We start from the raw sequence: 22,583 nt of genomic DNA, 5'->3' as shown, positions 1-22,583 counted from the left end.
CTGGCTTATTTGCTACAAGCAGCAGCATGTAAGTGGAGATAAGCAATATGCATTTCTACCAAGTAGATCCCTAGCATGATCTCTGTGTGCTTCAAGCTGCCAGCTCACAACTATTTCTCCTTTCTCTTCTGTTGGTCCCAAATTTGCTTCTTTACATACTGAATATTAAATGGCAAGTCAGTGACCGATAAACATCCGCTGAATAATAAATTTGTACATCATGATGCGGTTGGAAACTTAGTTTTTATTTGTCCCTGTGTGAGTTTTTCTTCTTCTGACTAATTAACTTTAGACAGTCTATACTTTCTTAGTCTCAGGGACCATATAAATTATCCTAAAACTAATATTTATAGGTAATTTAGTTGAAAGACTTTGTTCAAAAGGATAAAGAACCATGAAAGTTCAAAGACATAGTAGGAAATAGAGACATCACATCAGTTCTGCTGAGATATCAGCCAGCTCCTTGACTTGTTCTCATTCCAGCTGGTCATAATTGAGACTCCTGTATGGTTTTATGAACTGTTGGCCTGGGCTTGGTTGTTTTGTTTTCCCTCCCCAACCTTTTTTCTTTTGGTGTCATGACTTTCATATTGTAAGCCTGAAGGAACACTTTATTTTATAAATCATATGCAGGGAACTCTGGGAGTCTTTACTGTAGACATGAAGTCTGCAGAGGGAATATGAGACGTTAAGTCAGAAAATGTACCGGGAACCAAAATTAGGATAATATAGAAAAACAGAATGCCAGAATCTGGTGGGAGGCTCATGTTTGCTGTCCTTGATCTGCCAGGGAAAACATAAAAAGCAAGGAGTCCTCTGCAAGCAGGCAGCCTCCACTAACCCAGTCTGAGAGAAGGAAAGGAAGCAAACAACCTCCCAATTGCTTCCTTTTGGTCTTGGGCACAAATATACCAAGAAAGAGGAAATGAAGCTAGGAGTACATTAAGCCAGCATCTTCCTCACCCAGTCCTCATTTCCTCACCTTGTTCTCATATCCAAGGGCTCAGCTCCTGCTGAATAAAGATACTTTTAGGCATAGCTTGTCTAAGCCTAGTTATTTCCTTCTACCTCCACCCACACCCAAAATAGGAGCATTTAAAAAATGCTTTATACTACCTCTGAGCCACTTAGTCCAGCATTGCCTATTCAGGTAATGGTGGTTTTAGCTGGTATCAGGAATTTCCCCTTGTCACCTGATCTACTATCAGGCTTCTTCTAAGACAGTGTTTCTTAAAGGCATGGTCCTAGGAGCTCTGGGGATCCTCCAAGACCCTCTCATGGGTCTACAAAATCAAATTATTTGCCAACCTAAGTTGAAAAATAATACAATATTAAAATCCAATCACATAATTGTAGCAGTGAATGCATTAATTTTAAGTTTCAGTAAGGTAAATATCGATAAATATATCAAAAGTTCCATGATTTTTAAAAGTGGGAGCAAGTCCTTAGAGAAAAAAATTGTTCAAAAAACTGCTGTAAAAAATATGCCCCATGATTATTTTTCACATCTCACTATTAGTTATTATATCAATCAACTTTTTACAGAACAGAAATTCATTTTCTGTTTGTTAAGGAACCTCTGATGATCTAAGCAAGGAAGACTTGCTAAAGCCCTATTGACCTACCTATTTTTTTTCATTGTTCCTTTACCAGCCAAGAAATGCACTGCACCGTTCATTATGCCCAAAACTAATGTTATCAATAGAAATCCACATTTCTACTTTGAGTAACAGACCAATCCCCTCACTTGACTGTTAGGAAAAGACTGACATAATGGACAATAGAAAAGGCAGAACCACTTATATCAGTACTCTCCTCTATATTACCATTATTTTACCAGCCTCACCACTGTCCATGGAAAATAATAAATACATATGCAGCAGGAGGAGGAATCTTACCAAAATTATATTTGCTAAATACAAACCTAATTAAGTCAGTTCAAAGCTAATTAACTGCAACACCACAATCTGGAGAAAAACTTCTTTTCCAATGCCAGGAACTTGTGGTTTTTGAACTGATATTATCTACTCCACTTCCTTAATCAGTTTATCTTAAGCATTTATTTTAGGGTGTTTCTTTTTTACCAGAATACAGACCTTTGTACTTTGAACACATTTTCTTTCTCTCTTGTGACATTAGAAACTTTAGTTCATTTGATGAAACTCATTGGGCAGACATTCAGATCAAATAAAATATGTTTTTGTATACAGCATACACTCCAGTTAGGTTATAGATTCACTATCATCAGATGTGGTTGTTATTACAAATTCATGTTAAGCAGAGCCATTAAGTAGTACTAATGATGGCTAAAAGGACTTCCCAGATCAGAAATGGTATGCACTTAGTACCAGTTCCTTGAATACATAAAAGACAGCACTGGCTATAAGAATTTTTTTCAGAGTTTTTCATCTATAGTCTTGTCTACTGGACTTAAGGAATTCCAAATGTAGACAACCAATTCATAAAGCTGTAAGATTTTCCTCACTTAGATTACTCATCTGTATTAATGAATTTGGTGACCTGGGGGGCAGGAGGAATGTTGCCACAATGTCTAATGAGCAGCAAAGGTTGGAGATTTTTCAAAGGGTCTTCCACACTTGCCAATTGGCAAGTTGCTCATCTGCATTTATCTTTGTTTTAACTAGGGTAGCAAATCATTATACTGTTAATTCTTTTGGCTTTTTTTTCCTCAGTGGCACCTACAAGTTTGACAAAACCCTTTAGGCCAGTCACTCACTCTCGGTCCACTTCATCTTCCAGGGCTGTTGTGGGAAAAATAGGAGGAGGAAGGAATATTAGGTATGTTCACTGCCTTGAATTATTTATAAAGATAACAAAGATGGTATTAAAAATGCTTCTGTTGAGCTCCCTCAGTACCCACTTTTTAGCTTGTCATTGGCTATTTGTTTGCCTCTCTTGACTGAAATCTGTATAACTCAGAGGGAAAGTATTGCATGTGGAAATACTACTAATCCTCTCGCTATCTGCTTGCTTAGAGGAGGCTAGGAGACAGGCAGACAACAACATTAGGAGAAATAGTAGAAGGGCCAGATATTGCAGAGATTGGCAGTTGACCTCCAGCTGCAGTACAGACCGTAGCACAATTCCAACCTCAAATTCCAAAATCCATCCTGTTGGGAATATCCTGGAGAAGGGATGTGCTAAAATTTGAAATAAACAAAGCAAAAAGAAGAAGGAGAAAAATGGAATCTCTCCATTGGAACAAACAGAATGCTTGACAGCTGCTCTTTGAAGAATAGCTATTTATATAACTTTACACTGAATCACATCACTGATTCTTTTATCTTAAACTCTGAGTTTTACTCCAGTCTACCTACCAAAGTGTATTTTCAGGAAGTGTGCTAATAACTGCTGTCTGCCTACTCTCTAATGTTCACCCTCCAATTATTTCCCATACAAGCAGGTGCACCATATGTAGAAAGTTACAAGTCAATGCTTTGATTCAACGTGGATAGAACTGGAGAAACTCAGTCTTATCTCTTTTTGACACTAGCCCCAGGGGATTCAACCATACAAAGACTGCAAAATGATGGCTTCATTATTCACGTTGCAGTATAATCCAAGTACTTATCATGATATCCCTTACAAACATGCTAGAACAACATGCTGCAAGGGTGTATGTGTTTTCTACTGGCAGAAGTGTAAAATGAGACAACTTAAAAGACTGATAGTAGTCTTAAACTGAAATAATCCATCACAGGTATAATCGTCTTTGTGAAAATCTTACACATGCCAAACTCTCTGTACCTCTTGAAGCACAGGACAAAACCTAATAATTACTATTTCTTTTCCACAAGTACAAAATAACCATAACAGTCTAAACCACGGGTGTCAAACTCACTGCGTCGGGTGACATTTCACGACATTTTTCCCCTTCATGGAGATGGTGTGGGTATGACCTGCGTATGACGTATCTAGCCCATGGGCAACTAGTTTGACAACCGTGGACCAGTGGTGGGATTCAAATTTTTTTTACTACCGGTTCTGTGGGCATGGCTTGGTGGGTGTGGCAGGGGAAGGAAGATGTAAAATCTCCAGTCAGAGGTGGTATTCGCCAGTTCTCCGAACTACTCAAAATTTCCGCTACCGGTTCTCTAGAACTGGTCAGAACCTGCTGAATGCCACCTCTGTCATGGACCATCACTCTACACAATGACTGTATCCTTCTTAATGCTTGGCATGATGAAGTTCTGAGGAGCTTAAAAGTTTACACTATTCATTGTTTTTTTAATATTCATAAAGGTAATGCCCACCTGAGAATACAAAAACACGAGTCATTCTACAATCTCACAGCAGGTGGCAGAACTTAGTCAAAGTTGACTGATCTTCAAAAAGGAGGGCTGGGCCTAGTGAGTAGTAGAATGGAAGACTGCCAGGAAATCCCAGGTTTGGGGTGGAAGGTTAAAAAAAAGTCCTGAAAGAAACAAACAGCAAACTGCTTTTGTACCATTGCCAAGAAAGCTCTATGGGTGTGTTCATGAAGATATCAGGAGACATGTTTGAGTCTTTACCTTTTCTGAGTGTCTCAGAAGTAACAGGTCAATGGGGAAAAGCAGTACGAGGTAAAAATGTATTTTATTTGGGACATTGTCCTAGTTGCTTTCGGAATATCTTGGCTTCAGTTTTTCATAAATAAATCATATTCATGCTAAATTGGAAACCAAATGGACATAGTCTATTAAGATGGTCAAGTTGATGCCTGCTGGGCTTATCTGGGAGGTTTTTGAGCTGTAGATCCCACATAAGAGTCCTGTCACTATGGCTCTGTCATTTGTGGATTGGACTCCTGCCCCACTAGGCTAATAAAGGTGACAAGAAGAAAATTATATTATCAGGCTTTAATCAATGCCTTTTTGAGGGACAATGACATGCCATTAAAAAGACCTCCTCAAGTGGTTGTATCCAATAAAATGGGACAACCACTATCCTAAGTCTGTCTTTTTGGGGGGAAAGTTAATCAATAAGTGATGAAGCTGTATGTGCAGAAAGCTCTGAAGAATAAATATAATCTGGTCACTTGGCAACCTGGGTTCAGGCCTGGCTATCATATGGAAACTGCATCGGTAACTTTCATGGGTGACCTGTAAAAGGTCTTGGATGTGAGTGGTTTAACCATCGCGCTCCTCCTAGATCACTCAGTGGCCCTCAATACTATCAATCACAGGTATCCTTCTGGACTACAAGAGTTAGAACAGCATTTCACTTCTACCTGAACAAATGAATTCAAATGATTATTGGAGGAAGGAAGTTTAATCCACAGATAACTTGTTATGGACCTCAGGATTCAGTCATTTTTGTTATTCTGGTATATGTGAAACCACCGGGAGAGGTCATTGGCTGGTTTGAGGTACCATCAATATGTAGATGACATCCAATCATGCATTTCTATCGAAGGCCCATTGTGAAATACAGTAGAAATCGCAAGTGTTAGGAGACTTTCAGGATGGGGATGGGGAAAAACAGTCTCAATCTGAACAAAATGGAATGGCTGTTGACTCAGAGTCTGATTCCAAAACTACACTATGCTTAATTCTTAATGGGATTGTGCTTCTCCACAAAAAAAGCAGACTCACAATCTGAAAGTCTTCCAGCACTCACTCTTGCTCATAGAAGAGAAGGCAATTGCACCCAGAATGTCTTTTGCAGTTTTGTATGGTACACCAGTTGTGGCCTTATCTATAATAGGATACCTTATCATCTCTAGATTGCTGTAACACACTCCACATGAGGCTGCCCAACACCTGGAAACTTCAGATAGTCCAGAACAGTGGCAGTGGTCAGTCATAATATGGCCATATTACATCCCTCGTGCAGAAGATGCCTGGTTACCAAGAGGTTTGTGAACGTAGTTCAAATTGCTTTGTAAGAAATTAGATCAGTACCTATAAAGCCCTATATGGCTCAGGGTCTTGGTAACTTATAAACCACAATTTCCTTATAGTTTTTACTCTATACCTAAAGTTAGAGAACAACTGCTAAAAGTCCCCATCAATTGGGCAGGGGGGGCACAGTTGCAGGCATTTGTTATAGTAGCTTACAATAGCTTGCCCTGAGGTAAAGGATGGCCCTTTAGCCTTCCAGAAGCAGGTGAACACATGGCTGTTGTGGCAGGCTTTAGGGAATTAATTATATGCAGCAGTGCCAAATTCAATACATTTTAGCTTTTTATTTTTAGTGTTAATTTAAAATGTGATTTAATTAGATTACTGCTTTAATTATACTGACTTTACTGCATTTTATAAGTAAACTCTGCATACTGCCTTTAGAGTCCTTTTGGTTTTAGGCAGTAGGCAAATCTCATTATTAAATTTAAAAAACTATTCATATATGCAAAGATTAAATGAAAAACAATTAAGCCAAAAGAAATTTTGAGTAAAAAAAAGCCTTTTTAGTAGTTAACAGAATAACAGTTGGAAGGGACCTGGGAGGTCTTCTAGTCCAACCCCCTGCTCAAGCAAAACCTATACCATTTCAGACAAATGGTTATCTAGTCTCTTCTTAAAAGCCTCCAGTGATGGAGCACCCACCACCCCTGAAGGCAAGCTGTTCCACTGGTTAATTGTTCTCGCCGTTAGAAAGATTCTCCTTAATTCCAGGTTGCTTCTCTCTTTGATCAGTTTCCATCCATTGTTTCTTGTCTTGCCTTCTGGTGCTTTGGAAAATAGCTTGACCCCTACTTCTTTGTGGCAGTCTCTCACATATTGGAACATGGTCTCATGCAAACCCCCTAGTCCTTCTTTTCACTAGACTAGTCATAACCAATTCTTGCAACCACTCATGTGTTTTAGTCTCCAGGCCCCTAATCATCTTTGTTGCTCCTCTTTGCACTTTTTCCAGAGTCTCAACATCTTTTTTTTAATAATGTGGTGACCAAAACTGAATCCAGTATTCTAGGTGTGGTCTTACTAAGGCTTTATAGAGTGGTATGAGTACCTCACTTGATCGTATCCTGTTAATGCAATTTAGGATTGCATTGGCTTTTTTTGGCTGCTGCCACACACTGCTGGCTTATATTTAAGTGACTGTCCACTAGGACTTCAAGATCCCTCTCATAGTTACTGCTTTTGAGCAAGGTTTCACCTACTCTCTACCTATATATTTGGTTTTTCTTACGCTGAATTTTCTCTACGCTGAATTTAATTTTGCTGTATAGGGCCCAATGCTCAAGTCTGTTAAGATCCATCTGGATCTTGAGCCTATCATCTGGGGTGTTGGTTATTCCTGCCAGTTTAATGCTGTCTGCAAATAATATTGAATCCAAGCAAACTGGATTCATCACCTTTAATCTTGAAACTTGAATCCAAATAAAGTGGATTCATTAATTTTTGTTGACAGGTAGATCTGTCACTGCTAATTACCTAGACTGAGTTTTTTTGTATGGAATTGTTCTTTGAAATGAGTTCTATACATTTTATCAGATAACTTTACATATACAAGGCATAACAAACACCACAAAAACAATCTGTTCAGAGCAGATATTAAAATTTTAATACTGTAAGGTTTACCTTCCAGGGAATCCTGGTAATATTAGCAAAAATATACATTCAGGCTCATTGCCACTTGGAACCCTTAAGGCTTTTCCCCACCTGCACCTACCTATGACAAAAAACAACCTTGCAAGATTTTTTTTCTGCCGCATCTCCACAACACTTTCATTTCATTTCATGAGACAAGGTTAAACCATACTTAGCTACTAAAACAGTACTATAGCTTCTGACATCATCCAAGGATATTCTTGTTCTTGAAATATATAAAATTAGTTAGGGGGCTGAGACACTGGCTGGGAACAGATGCAACTAGGAATAGCAATGGGAATCAAGAAATGTCAGGGGAGTACTGGATAATTTGTTTTTTTGCCAATCTAAGAATAAGTGAAGAACACTACCGTATTAAGTCTGTAGAGATTCTCAGTCATCCAGGTCATGGTTGCCCCAAAGCTACTTTTTCAGGAGGTAACGGGACTTTCTTGGTTTTTCTTTTGAAGACGTTCTCGTCCAAAGAGCTTCTTCAGCTCTGAACTAAAGAGCTGAAGCAGCTTCTTGGATGAGAAGCAAAACATCTTCAAAAGAAAAAAAAACCCAAGAAAGTCCAGTTGCCTCCTGAAAAAGCACATTTGGGACTACCTATTAATAGATATGGCCCTTAGTAACAACCAGCCATGTGGACAGGAGACACATTTTCAATGTCTGCTCCACCTCAGGAATATCTGTGTGTGCTATTTTGACACAAATTACTACTCCTAGTGGGCTATTTTATATTGACCCAATTTAACAGAATAAGAGAGTTGGAAGGGAACTTGTAGGTCATCTAATCCAACCCCCACCCCACCCCCAAAGCAGACCCTACACTATTTCTAATTTCTCAGAACGGTTTTGATATCAGGAGTTAATTACAGCTTTATAGTGCATGGTGGGCTTTCTTGACCGATTATTAACACCATTTTTCTTTCCACCAGAGGGACACTTTTGAAAGTGGTATATGATTTTTTTCGGTAAAATCCGTGAGAAGTTAAAAAGACACGTGGCGCCAAGGGAGATATGCATTCTCTCTAATTTCGCTTTCCAACAGCCTAGATCTGCAACTGCTGAGAGCGCCGAGAAGCGCTTTCTTCCATCTAGTACTTCAGCGAAATTTGTAGAAGACAACGACCAGCCAGGATGTGTCGGAGCGACAACGAGAACTCACCATCTTAAATTACCCGAAATGCTCTACCCGCCCTAGAAGCGTGTGGTATTTTGGGTAGCTTAAGATGGCGGGCGAGAGGGATGTTTAAAAATGGTGGCGAGCCCACCCACCCCCTCCCCCAGCCTCAGAAGCCTTTTCGCTTGTGAGGCGAGTGTGTACGAGGGGAGCCACCGATCGGCGTTTGTTCAGTTCAGAGACTCAAGATTTATAACCTCATCCATCTAAAGCCGTCCCGGGGAATGGCTCCGAACGCCTGGTTTGGAACTGGCGTTAAAGCTCCGGGAGTTCTCAACCCGGTCCCGGCGTTCTTGAACCTTAGGGCAGGCTTGTCGACGGGCAGATGATCCTCGCCAACTGCTAGGATGTAGGGGAATGTCCGCGGCTCGAAAGCTCGTTGAGTTCGCTCAGCGCCTTTCGCTCAAAAGACCCTCGCGGGGCTCCCTTTGCACGCTACTCAAGCTGCGGAGGCGAAATAAAGTATATCTGGGGTTTTGGTTGTTTTTTTTTTTGCAAACGCCAGGATTTCTGTGCCATCTGCAGCAAAAGCTCTAGTGCCGCTCTCTGCTACCAGGCCCCTCTGTAAGTCCAGCAACGCGCAGAAGGTGAAGAACTGCAAAGATTTGCGGGAGGGGATGTGTGGGGCTGTATGCATATGGGTATTGGGAATTGGATGAAAAATGTCCAAATTATGAAAGAAATCTCCTCTTGAGGTTCACATATAGCTGAAAATATTTATGCAATAATCGCCCTCATTTGGTGTAAGTGCTGGAGACGCTAAAGTCTTCCAGATTTTAACGTAGGGGCGAATCTCACTACTGTAATTCAGCTCAGTGGAGATGTGGATGAAAGCCTTGCCATTTTGAGCAGGTCTTTAAAGGACAGATACCTTATGCATGATTATAATCAAATCTTTCCAGAAATATATTTTGCTGCTTTTCTTCTGAATGAAAACCGTTCATAGGATATTTTCAGCAGCGTTTTGGTGTTTTTCTAAGCAAACGAGAAAATCCTGGAACAAGCAATTACTATATTCTGGCTGCATTCCTTTGCAAGAAAGCATTATGTTTGCTGCCCCTGCAGCATTTGACATAGCTATAGCCGTGATCCAGGTGCCTGGCACAGATGGACTAAGTAATTTGACAGAAATCGGCCTCATGATGGTGGTTAGCAAAGCTAGTTAATTGTTCAAGACTGATCAGTTGCTTATTCCCTGCTTACCTAGCTATCCACCATGTTCACATAATTTTTTTTCAGAAGGAATGGGCATAGCAGCCACACATAACAAAGAGGAGCCAATACGTTTGGTTGAATTTGTATTCTTTCTTTCATATTTTGTTTGTGATGTTACTATTTTCAGGTATCCCTTTTCTGTGTTTAAATGACACCTACCTGGGTGTGTAATACATTATTACTGAAGCAAAAATTACGGCATATTGTACTATTTCACTGCTTTGAGTCTCGTTTTTTCTGATCTAATGAATTGTGGGAAATGTAGTCTTTCTGTGTACAGGAAGTGAATATATATATTCGTTTGATAAACTAGGGGGTGTCGGGATCCGTAGTAAACTCTTGGGTGTGGTGCATGTTGGGATCTGCAGTCATTTTGGAGGGAGGGCTTGCTGCAGAAAGATCTTCCCTCCTCCGGTTGTTCCCGGTGTGGGGAGGAGCCTGGTCGGTGAGTGGTTAGAAAAGGGGAGATGTAGTGGGTTTTGTTTTTTGCTGCTTTTGCCAGATAGCTAAATTGTCAGGAAGAACTGATTGAGAGGAAAATGCATTTCCCACCTTTTTCTTTTTCTTATGTGATTGGCTTCAGTTTGCCCCCCTCCCCCGCGTCCAAACTATTCATTTTATCTGGGTTTAGGTAAGGCATTTTTCAGTTAATCATATTACTCTGTTTCCATCCTCAGAGGTTGGGCCAGCCTATGTATGGTATTACTTTCACTGTATGTGGGATGATTTTATTGTCTTAACTGCAAGCCTAGTGTCAGCTTTCAGAGAGGGGGGGGGACAAATAGGATGGCAGCAGACTTCTGTGATTTAGGTCACAGCCATTGGGGCCTGGTGATGCAGATACTCTTGTCCATTTTGTGCCCCTTTCCTGACTTGCTTTCCATTGGTGCCCTTGCCCCAAGTAAGGAGTTGAAGACAGCAGCAGTCCTTTCAAAATAAGCTTCGGTTTGCTCTAGTTTTTCATCCCTAGAATGAAATACCTGAGCGTGCTGCTGCAGCCAAGAACATGTTGATAGTGAAGAGAAAGATAATGCATAATTGGAGCAGGAAAGCACAGAACAGCAATGGCAATCTTGGGCCTTTGCACAGCTGTCTATACATGATTTTCATTTCTGCCAGACCTGCTTCCATTAATTCATTTGCTTTACTCTGGGTCCCAGTGAAATTTCTATTCAAAACTCTGGAATGCTGTGAAGTTTCTCTAGGCATTTTGTAAAATGCTGAAGCAATTACTTCTCTTGATAGGAGGATACTTGCCTAGGCACAAAGATGCCAATCATGCCGTTGCAAAACATGCCCCAGTAATTTATCCCTCATCAAACATTTTTATTTCCCAGAATGTCTCTTTCAGGAAGACTTCCAATGCAGCACTGTCATTGCACCAACTGAGAGCTGTCAATGGAAAAATGTTTTCAGCTCTTCATATAATTTCCAGCAAAGAGATTCCTTTGGGTACATTGGCTGTGGAATTGATGGAAATTTAACATCTGATTTTCAGTCTCCATGTGCACCTTGGATGTTTACCATAAAAAAAAGCACCCTTCCCCCTTACTATTTCATTGCAGTGCTGTTTTATCTAGAGCCGGATGTATGATAAATCTACCGGTAGTAATGTACAGTAACATTGGGAGAACTGTTACATAAGTTCTGAGAGGGTGGAGTTTGTGGTATTTGAGCAGAAAAGAAAAAAAATGCCTTTTGGGCCTGTCAGTGGAACTGGTTGGACCAGTCAGCAATCTTCTTGACCTGTTGACATTTCCTGATTGTATTTCCTCAATCCTTCTGGAGGAGGAGTTCAGCTTTGCCACCTGTTGCATTCTGTTAATAAAGTTTCTTCCCTGAGGTTCCAACAAGATATGATTCTGGAGCGATCAAACAGGTCTGTCGGGGTATTAATTTCTACTCAGTATAATGAAAAGAATAGGGGATATTTCCTAGTGGTAGGAGAAGTATTAAAGTTTTCTGAAAGAGCATGTAGAAACTTTGGTGGTGACTGCTGGCCACAGCCATGGAGCTTACTCATTGATAAGGAGAAGAAAATTGGATTGAAAAAAATGCTGGATGTGAAGGGATGTGTGTTACATAACTTCAGCCCACTACCTTTTATATTCCCATTTGCCACCTTCTAGCACCATTTTGTTTGGGGTTGAAATTTCACTTTTAATTAGTTTAGTGGCAAAGGTTTAACTGATTATTATGAGTTTATTTTAATTGTTGAGAACAAATTCTGTGAGTTGGGATCACTTTGTAAGTATACCGCTCTTTGCTATTTTGGTCTTATGTTTAGCTTTAAAGATATCATTATCTTCAAGCAGCGTAGGATAATTTTGTGTGTGAACAGCCTCTGTGGCAAAGGATTTGGACTTAACTTGGGTAAAACTTAATGAATGGCCTTGGTCAGGTCATGTCGTTTATCCTGACCTACCTCATGGAGGTGTTTTTTCCTAATAAAATGGAAGATGGTACTAATGCTATCCTGACCACCTTGGAAGAAAGGCAGATTAATAGATTGTAAGCTATTTTATTTTAACAAAACACATTTAATAAGGTTTTAAATCTATACTATGTTAACCAATTCATGATTAAACAGAAATCCATTAACCACAAAAAATGCCTTAATCATTTGGCAGTTCTGCTTTCTATGTGTAAGTTTCTCATATGCAATTTCCTCCAGCTCCATCAGGTATCCAAGTCACGTATTTCTTGGAAGGATCATAGCCTACTTAGTCTTGTTTCCTGTTCCACTGCAGAATTTCTCAGTTAGTTGTCTGATATTTCTGTTATACTGTTGCAGCTTTTTTTGTATCTTCCTTGTTTTTTTCCTTGTCCTTCTCCCATAGACATGGACAATTACCACAGTACTCAATTGGTGTGTTCATTATCCCCATCCTTTCATGTTTTCTTTCTAAGGTTCCCAGGAACCTCAGGCTGATGCCCATCTCAGCTCGTCCACGCCTGCAATGGGATGATACTCTGAATCCCTTGAGGATTAGTGTGGGCAGTCTTCCAGTCCTGGCGTCCATGACCAAGGCAGCTGACCCCCGTTTCCGCCTGCGTTGGAAGGCCATTGTGGTGACCACTCTGGCCCTTGTCGTAGTGTTGCTTCTCCTTTGTTTCCAGCGTTCATCCCCTGTGAACAGGGCAGTTCCTCCCAATGCTCATACCTGGAGGCTTAATGTTCTATCCAGTGAGAGATATAATGACACTTACCCACTGTCACCACCCCAGCGGATCCCAGAAGGTGTGCGGTACCGTATTGGACTCATTGCTGACCTTGACACGAACTCCAAGGGTCCCAGTGAGCACACCTGGTTCAGCTACTTGAAGAAGGGTTATCTCACATTGTCAGCCAGTGGGGACCATGTCTCTGTTGAGTGGGATACGAAGGACCATATATTGGAATCTCACCTAGCGGAAAAAGGACGTGGCATGGAGCTTTCTGAACTGGTAGTCTTTAATGGTAAACTCTATGCCGTGGATGATCGAACAGGTGTGGTCTACCAGATTGATGACACCAGGGTAGTACCTTGGGTGATATTATCTGATGGAGATGGAACAATTGACAAAGGTGAGCTCAGGTTTAAGTTCTAGGTTTTATATTGGAAGGTTCCCTAACCTTCGTGTAGTTCCTCAGTTTCTTAATGCCACCAAAAACCTTTAAGAATTCTCTAAATACCATGCCTCCTTTTATCGAATTTACTAACAAACATTCTGTTACATTGTCTAGTAGAGGTGAAACTTCTTTAGAGGTAAAAGAAACATTTATTTTAAAATTAGTCTGCCTTTTGGCCTAAAATCAACCCACCCCCCAATCTTCAAAATTTTTAAAAATGAAATATACTATAAAAGCAAGGGGGAAAAAAATAAGAATATAACATTTGAAGTGCTTTTGATTTGGAATTTTTGGTTGTGCTTTTAATACATTAAAATAATATTGAAATATTTATATTAAAGAATGTTATAGCACTGTTCATGCAGCTGTAATGCTTTTTCCATTATCAAGTTTGTTAAAATAATGGTCAGTGGGAACTTCTGTTTCCATTTTATATACATGCATGCACATCTCAATGGAAGAGTGTTATAGCATGTTATATTAAATTATTTAGCATGTCTTGTTTCTCACATCTTTAATGATTCAGGGCAGTTTATAAAAATACCATTAAAACTGCAAAAAGAAAAAGATGGGACAGTTTTCCGGTATTATGATGTCTGTTGTAAAACGTTGAAAGAATTATTGAGCTGCTGTAGATATGTTTTATAAATTATTACCTATGTCAAGATCATAATCCATATAAAAATCATGACAATAAGACATTTTTATCTGCAGAATATAATAACGTAAATCAGCAGTTCTCAAACATTTTGCTCTTAGGACCCTTTTATGGTTAGTCCCTGAGTTATAACTGTAACAGAGTCTGCCTATTATGGTTGTAAATCATAATGGTTGTAAATTGGATTGGTCACGTGACCAACCCAAGTTTATGACCTTTTTTACAGGAGTCATTAAGCGAATGCCATAGTTGTTAACTGAACTCATGGTTTGCTATGGGCTGGATTTGCTGAAAACCAGAAGTAAATGTCCATTTTCAGGAAAACCATTGTAAAACCTGGTCATGTGACTGCAGAATGCTACAAATGGCCATAAAATGGCCCAAAGTGCAGCCATATGACTACGGTGGGGGGTGGGGGCAACTATCAGAACTTCAAATCTGGGTTGTAAGTACCCCACCAAGTAGGTCTGTCATAACTTTGAATGGTTGCTAAGTGACCGGTTGTAAGTGACCGGTTGTAAGTTGAAGTTTACTATAAATTCTTAAAAATAATTGAGGACACCAAAGAGTTTTGATTTATGTACTTTATATCTATTGCTATTTATACTGTGTTACAAATTAAAACTGAGAAATTTTAAAATAATTTATTTGATCTTGTGGGCCCCCGAAACGTCTGATATAAAGATACAGAAACAGCAGCAGATAGTTTGCTACACTTGTAACTTGCATTGGAAGCACAAAGAGTTATTAATATCAGAGACTGTCTGGAAGCACCTGACAAATAAGAGACAGGCTGCTGGTGGTAGAGGAGGCAAGTTTATGTTGAAGAAAATAATTCTTAAGGTAATTTGGTCAAATTGTCTCAAAGGTGCTTTTTCCAAAAGGCAACTGGACCTTCTTGGGGTTTTTTTGTTTGAAAATGTTTCACTTCTCATACAAGAAGCTTCTTCAGTTGTAAATGACTGATGGGGAATGGAAAGATTCAGAAGCGAAATATTTTTGAAACAAAACAAAAAACAAAGCCCAGTTGCCTTTTGGAAAAAGTACCTTTGGGACAATCGTGACTTGGATGTTTGAGAATCTCCGTAAACATTTGGTCAATCTGTATTTTACTCATGCTTTGAACAAAATCCTGAGAAGTTTTAATTTTTCTCTTAAAGATCAGACAGACCCTTTTCAACCTACTGGGGAAATTGGCGCCTGTCTTAAGGGACCTTTCTGGAGGGGTAGTCCAGATTGGATAAGTGTTGCCTTACTTACTTGTCTCACATTTTGTTCAGGATTTAAGGCAGAATGGTTGGCAGTGAAGGATGAGCACCTCTATGTGGGGGGCCTGGGCAAGGAATGGACCACAACTACAGGAGAGGTGCTCAATCAAAATCCAGAATGGGTGAAAGTCATTGGATACAAAGGTGACGTGGCTCATGAGAACTGGGTGGCCAATTACAATGCACTCCGGACTGCAGCTGGGATCAAATCTCCAGGTGAGCAATGGACTAGCTTCTGTGAACAATATAATAAACCTGCCAACAGCTGAATACTTGCATAACTCTGCTTCTGATACTTCCTTTCTTGTGAAGTGAAGGCTTATACACACTTAATTGTTGGAATTAAAAAGTCAAAGAGGATTTGGATTTTTAAGGATGAAAAGTATGAGTGTCCTTAAGAGAAGGCGAGTATAATATCTGTTCTTATGCTGGCTATGATTTACCCAGATCAAGGCCTATAAAGTTTCTACCATCATTGTTTAATCTTGTAATATTATGGTTCTTCTTCCTTAGAACTTTGTCAGCTTGTGTTGTGTTGTTTTCCTGCTTGAACGGAGAGTTGCACTAGAAGACTTATTTCTTTAGAAAATTTATATCGCCCCCTACTCACACGTAGCGACTCAAGGCGGCTTACCAGGATATAAAAACACCATGTAAAAGAAATAAAAAGAAAAGGAATAATAACTCCCCCCCCAACCCTGGCAACGATACCCATTCATACTAGAAGGGGCTCCATCTAAGATCCCTTCCCATTCTGCTTTTTCTGTAAGTCTGTCTTGTTATACTTGAGGATATCTACCTTGGTTCTATATGCTCCCCAGGTTACTTGATCCATGAGTCTGCCTCTTGGAGCGAGAGACTGCAGCATTGGTTCTTCTTGCCACGCCGTGCCAGCCATGGGCGCTACAATGAGCAGGAGGATGAGCATCGGGGCACCAACTTGCTTCTTAGTTCCACACCAGACTTCACTGATATCTCTGTGAGCCATATTGGTGACATCATTCCCACCCACGGCTTCTCCTCCTTCAAGTTTGTCCCTGACACTGATGATCAGATCATTGTGGCCTTGAAATCTGAAGAGGACGCTGGACATGTGGCCACCTATATCACTGCCTTCATGCTGGATGGACGTTGCCTGTTACCCGAAACTCGCATTGGTTCCATCAAATATGAGGGTATTGAGTTTATCTAATTAAAAAGGTTTTATCTAATTGAAAGAAGTCACACTTTTAAGGAGGTCAGATGAACTGCTGAGAGGTGGCATGAGTTCTATTCCCATTTATTACTCTGCTTTCGCTGCAGAGCATTATGGGACATTGAAATGCTTCTCTTGGCATAGTTTTCGCCTCTGTAAAAACTACTTGGCAATTGTAGCTTTTTTCTGTGCTGACCCCTAGTGGTACAAAGCCTGTACAGCTTTTTTTTTTCCTCTGTTCTATAGCATCCTAGGATTTAGCCCACTCTCCTTTGTTCAACCAGGCTATTAATTTGGCAGAGCAAACCTGATGAATTGCCTTATTCTTCCATCCTCCCCTCCTGCCCCCTGTCTATTCACACGTGCCTTTGCTGAGAAGAGAAAGTCTTCAAACCCAGTTAATTCAGCAAAGATGTTAGTCAGACATTTGGAAGGCTTCCCTTTGACTCTGGCTATCCCTGCAAGAGTCATTTTCACCTTGTCTGCACAGATACCTCTTTTTGATAGGAAATTGCAGATGAGACTTTGGCCTCTAATCAGGGAAATTTGTGATAACAGCAGAAAAGGCGCTGATGCCATGATTTAGAACTTTTGGGAACAAAAGGCTCCTCTTCTGTTTTGAAAGGTTCGGTTCTGCCTTTGTGTCTAAAAAGGCAAAGCGTTTCTTTTTGGTAATCTTAATATTGAGAAATATATAGAGAGAAGATGAGACTTTTGTTCCAAAAAGTTCCAAGTTATGGCATCAGCATATATACATGACATAGTTTTCCATGATCCTTCATTTTTAAAAAACGCACTGTTTTCAGTGTTAGGAAACAAGATCTTATGAAAATATTGTAGCTGGAATCGGGTTCTAAAGTTATTCTAGCAGCAGAATTTTAAGTATTCATCGTTCCTCCTTTATGTGTAATAAAATGGGCAAGTGAGCGTACTTCGTTTCCAATGTCTTCCTCATTGTTGGTCATTTTCTGGAAGTCTTATTTCAATCCTAGCATTCTGTCTTATTTTTCAGATAAATTATCAACAGCGTTTATATTTGAAAGTTACCTGAACTAACCTATGTTTTATCTATACTTACCTATATTTTTTAATTACCTGAAATGAAAAAAAAAAAAAGTGTTGACAGTCATAATGTCCCAGCTTTTAAGCAGATAAGATAAAAATATATGTTTAAGAAACACAAATATTAAGGAACACCTGTGTAGGAAGGCGAGCTACAGAAACTCCAAAGAAATGTAATGATGTTTTTGGATATGGCAAAATGTATACATTTGAAGGCTGTGCCATAAATGTGTGTGAATATAAAGGAATGTGTTTTATACCAAACCATTGTGCTCATCGTGCTCAATATTCCCTATTCTAACTGATAATTCCCTTTAGAGACTGATGCTAAACTAATTTGCATGCAAAATATGCGCCCTTACCGTTGAACGGCAGTTTCTCTTTCACAGACCATCATATAAAATCAGATGCAATTCTAGTGGGAGATTTATGTAGATGTTCCCCAAACTCTTCCACCCAATACTTTTGGTTTGTATCTTAGAGCATAAACCAGGGGTGTCCAACCTTGGTAACGTTAAGCCTGGAGGACTTCAACTCCCAGAATTCCCCAGCCAGCAAAGCTGGCTGGGGAATTCTGGGAGTTGAAGTCCTCCAGGCTTAACGTTACCAAGGTTGGACACCCTGGCATAAACCATAAAGTGAAGCATACTTTACTTGGGTGTAATAGAAATAATGATTCCTTTTGAATAGTGTGTGAAATTCAGAAAGGCTGATCACTAGATGGTGCTACTGTACTTACTTGTGACATAGCCATAACATAAAAAGCTTTATCTGCTTCCCTTGAAAGGATCGGAACACTCTGGGGGCGTGGCTAGCATTTACATCAAATGTGTCAAGTCCAATCAGTGTTTGTGTGTGTTGGCATTTGTTGTTAGGTATATTTAAGACTTAGATCATAAATGTGAGAGTCCCAAACATTCATAAAGAATAAATGAATTTGGACACACAAAGTCAGATTTGGATAACTGCCTCCCATTTTGTATTGAGAATATTGCCTATAAAGTTGAATTGTTTTTTTGTAATCTGCTAATAAGAGTTAAATTGGTTAAAATGATTACTTGGTAACAATTTAAGGATTTTTTTTTTTTCTTGGATGCCCAGGTATAATATTCAAATAGGAGCTCATTAGCATCACTAGTTCTTTGTGTGGCATGTCTTTGCTATTAAGCGGTTGATAACAAGAAGCAAAAATAATGACTTGAATTTTAGTAGAAACTTTCTTGTGAGCAAAATGGCAGAATTTTGGAAAAACGCAAAATGTATTTCTGATTTCTAAGAGAAGGAGAAAAGATTTCATTCTTTTTCAAACACTTCACAAAGGACCCTTACATATTAGTTAATTTAAAACTGGCAGAAATACTGTTCAATTGTTAAACATCCTCACCTCTGTGCAAATTAGCAAATTAAAGTCTAATTTGGATGTCATGGTCATTTTTTTCTTTTTTCTTTTTTTTGCTTTGAGGCTGGCTGCCTCTTTGTCCCGTGGATGTTTGACTTCTGCTGAATTAGCCAGCCCAAACGCAGTCAAGACAGCTAATCTACAAGATAGACTTCTGATTAAGCTCCTGAGCCATTGATTTAATCCCATCCTTGTATGTCCAAAATTATATTCTATGCGATTTTGCTCAAAATTTTTAAATTTAAGTTCAGGGTTATTTAAGGAAGTTCCAAATTTAGTAATCCGATTTTTCACATGGCTTGTACCCTCTTTGTATGAATTTACCAGGTTGCTTCCTCTTATGATCTCTTTACTCTGTTGCTCTCTAGATTTATTAAACCATCTCCCATGAGCTTTATATGGCATGACTAATGGTAGTGTTGGCTTTGGAAATCATTTATAATAGAGGGGAAAAGTCTGGGAAAAGTTACTCCCTATACTGTAGCAGCATTTTCCTCTCTCTGTAAATAACCTTATATCCCCAGATACAGCATTGCATTCTCTATGGAAGTTTTATTTTTAAAAGACGATATTTTTTTTTTTTAAAAGGATAGAAGTAGAGAATAACCAAATATCCTAAGAGAAAGGTTCTTTTAAAATTTTGTTAATCAGATTTATTGCAAGGGGAAAGATTACAATGCAGATTATTGTGAATAGGATTATGTATGTACTTTGGTCCTGCCTTTTACAGGTAGTACTTGACTTACAACAGTTCATTTAGTGACCATTCAAAGTTACAACAGCACTGAAAAAAATTGACATATGTTGCATTGCAGCATCCCCATCTCTCCTGGGATCAAAATTCGGACGCTTGGCAACTGGCTCATATTTATGATAGTCGCAGTGTCCGGGGGTCCTGTGATCCCCTTTTGCAACCTTCTGACAAGCAAAGCCAATGGGGAAGCCAGATTCATTTAACTGGGTTACTAACTTATCGACTGCAGTGATTCACTTAACAACTGTGGCAAGAAAGGTCGTAAGATGGGGCAAAACTCACTTAAATGATTCACTTAGCAACAGAAATTTTGGGCTCAAATGTGGTCTTAAGTTGAAGGCTACTTGTATCATTGTGTGTGCTGAGGTGGGTCTTTCTTTAATGCCTTTGATCTCCACCTCTCTCTTGTTTTACCGGGGGGATTGGCTAACCATTTAGGTATATGAACAGGATGTGTTGGTTCCTGTTTTCAGTATTTTGCAAATATTCTAGGTTCAGACAGCATGGCTGAAGATGGGATACCTATTGACAGAAAGCCGAAGCAGTCTGAACCTTCCCAATCCTGCCTTTCGGCCTTGCTTCCCATTTATCTTGGTACAGTTTCTGGTTATAGGTTATGTAGTACTTTTCTACCTTTATGGAAGAAAGAAGTATCTTATCCTAATTTCTTACCCTTGAGATTAGCTTGTAAAGAAATGCAGCTGTCTCAGAATCTGAGTAATTTACCCATATATGGCATGGCATGATAATGATAAGACAGAAAATATAGTGAACTCTAGCATCACTCCTGGTCTTGGTAACTCTGAGGCATGTAGCTAGTATTTTTTTTTTAATTTATATTATATTTTAATACACACACACACACACACACACAGAGAGAGAGCACATTGCTGAAAAAGGAAGAAAAAAAAGAACCCAACGTGAATAAAGGGCATTTATAAGCTTTATATGACTAGGTTATATTTTTCAGTGTCTAATTAGTTTTAAGTAGTTGAATATATTATTTTTAAAACTCCAGATCATTATTAAGATCCAAATAATGTATAAATATCAATGGCAATCAGCAGAATATAGATCATAAAATGAATTAGGAATTGTAATAACGTCAGCCTGAGCAGTTGAAGATCTATTTGAAGATTAAAATATTAAGACTTTATGTTAAGAGAAAACCAAATCTGGATATACTGTAGTATAAGCCTCTATATAGAATTATAATTCAAAAATGATTTCCAATTTGAATTTAATTCAGTGTCAAATTTACTTTTAAGATAGGATGTTACTTTGGATACTGAAGTAGACTCCCACAATTTAATTAGCATTCTTCCGCAGAAGATAGTGTACATATTGTGTGTAAAGAGTCATAAGGTATTCTTGTAATAGTTATTTATATGCAAAACTAATTAAGAATACTTCATGGGAATATAACTATTAGTAATTATAACTATAAGTAATTATTTACTTTTTTTAAATAACAAATTTAAGAGAAAAATTAGCTTTTAATTTTGTCATTCTGTTGTAATTTTCTTAAAATTGTTAGACTTTACTAAATTGCAATATGGAAAATATGGAAAAATAAACAAATTTGATTGTTACATTTCCAACTTTTAGAAAATGAATTGTCTGTTTTAGCAACTAATACTGGAATAATAAACTCATGTAAAACCCACCAGTTTTCTTTAATATTTGGTGTTAATGTCATTCCACTATTAACATTTCTATTGTTGCAAATTTGTTGTTGTATATAAATTCTGAATCTATTTAACCATACAGTCTTTAATTTGTTCATTGTTCTGACTCATATTTCATCGATAGTTTGTAAGATCTAACAAATCTCTGAAAACCTATGTTAGGTTTTCATATTCGATCAAGTGTTCCACATTGTTTTTGGAAATAATTTTTAAACTATTGCTTATTTAAAATTCTAAAACTGGTAAAGTAGTTCCGGCCATTCTCAAAAAGATGTTATGTTTGCCTTATTAAAAATAAGATCTTGCAGTTTATCTCATTTGATACCTTTCCACTGAGCAATGCTTTTCTTTTTATAAAAATAAATATTTAATAACAAGGTGAGAGATGATAATTTTATTTTTTTCCTGAATTTATTCAAATTTTTTAAATAAGTTGCTAATTATTGCATAATGTCTTACAGATGTTTATTTCTGTTTCTGTGTATATTCCAAAAATATTTGTGTAGACCATTTGAGAGTCTTGCTCCCTCAGTACAGGTGATATGATCCAAACAGTAATCCAGGTTAAACAACCAGTTTGATAATATAGTTTAAAAGATTGGGGCTGCCAGGTTACCTTGTTCTTTCAAATCCTGTAGCATTGTAAAGTTAATCCTTGGTGATTTATGGAACTATACAAATTGTGTAACTTGCCTCTGACAATAATGTATTACTTTATTTTCAGTATTTATGAGAATCATTTAGAACAAAAAAAATTAATCATTGGTAGAATATTCATTGTAATGGCTGTAATTCTTCCTAACCAAAGACAGTTTTACTTTCTCCATCTTAACATATTAGTTGTTATATTTTTTCAGATGACCGAGTAATCATTTTTTAAAAGATACTATTTTTGTCAAATCATGCCTACGTATAGGTAGTCCTCATTTAACGATTGACCCATTTATTGCTCATTTACAGTTGCAACAGTGATGAAAAAATAATTTTGTGACCAAAATTCCTTCCTCAGT

General features: G+C 38.5%; 1 protein-coding gene across 4 annotated transcripts; it reads left to right on the top strand.

Moving 5' to 3' along the window:
* Positions 1-8,481: 8,481 nt before the first annotated feature.
* Positions 8,482-21,348, top strand: CANT1 (calcium activated nucleotidase 1). Of its 4 annotated transcripts, none has more exons than XM_087955939.1 (5): positions 8,482-9,285; positions 12,847-13,504; positions 15,488-15,691; positions 16,297-18,229; positions 18,372-21,348. In XM_087955939.1, exons 2-4 carry the CDS (start codon positions 12,868-12,870, stop codon positions 16,665-16,667), a joined length of 1,212 nt encoding a protein of 403 aa, XP_087812065.1. In that variant the 5' UTR covers positions 8,482-9,285; positions 12,847-12,867; the 3' UTR covers positions 16,668-18,229; positions 18,372-21,348. The 4 variants fall into 4 exon arrangements, with proteins under 4 accessions (XP_087812065.1, XP_087812063.1, XP_087812064.1 ...); XM_087955937.1 differs by lacking the exon at positions 8,482-9,285 and adding an exon at positions 10,252-10,381; XM_087955938.1 differs by lacking the exon at positions 8,482-9,285 and adding an exon at positions 10,255-10,567.
* Positions 21,349-22,583: the final 1,235 nt, after the last annotated feature.

Source organism: Notechis scutatus, chromosome 2 (genome assembly GCF_049901735.1).
Source record: "Notechis scutatus isolate UNSWTSFEM ecotype Mainland chromosome 2, rNotScu1.2, whole genome shotgun sequence".
Taxonomy (NCBI): domain Eukaryota; kingdom Metazoa; phylum Chordata; class Lepidosauria; order Squamata; family Elapidae; genus Notechis; species Notechis scutatus.
Note: the sequence above shows the minus strand (reverse complement) of the source record. Positions and strands in the feature narration are given on the sequence as shown.

Coding starts and splice junctions, on each gene's coding strand:
- CANT1 (XM_087955937.1), top strand. CDS start 10,289: ATGTTGGGATCTGCAGTCATTTTGGAGGGAGGGCTTGCTGCAGAAAGA. Junction 10,382..12,846: donor TGTGGGGAGGAGCCTGGTCG/GTGAGTGGTTAG, acceptor TTTCTTTCTAAG/GTTCCCAGGAACCTCAGGCT. Junction 13,505..15,487: donor AGATGGAACAATTGACAAAG/GTGAGCTCAGGT, acceptor CATTTTGTTCAG/GATTTAAGGCAGAATGGTTG.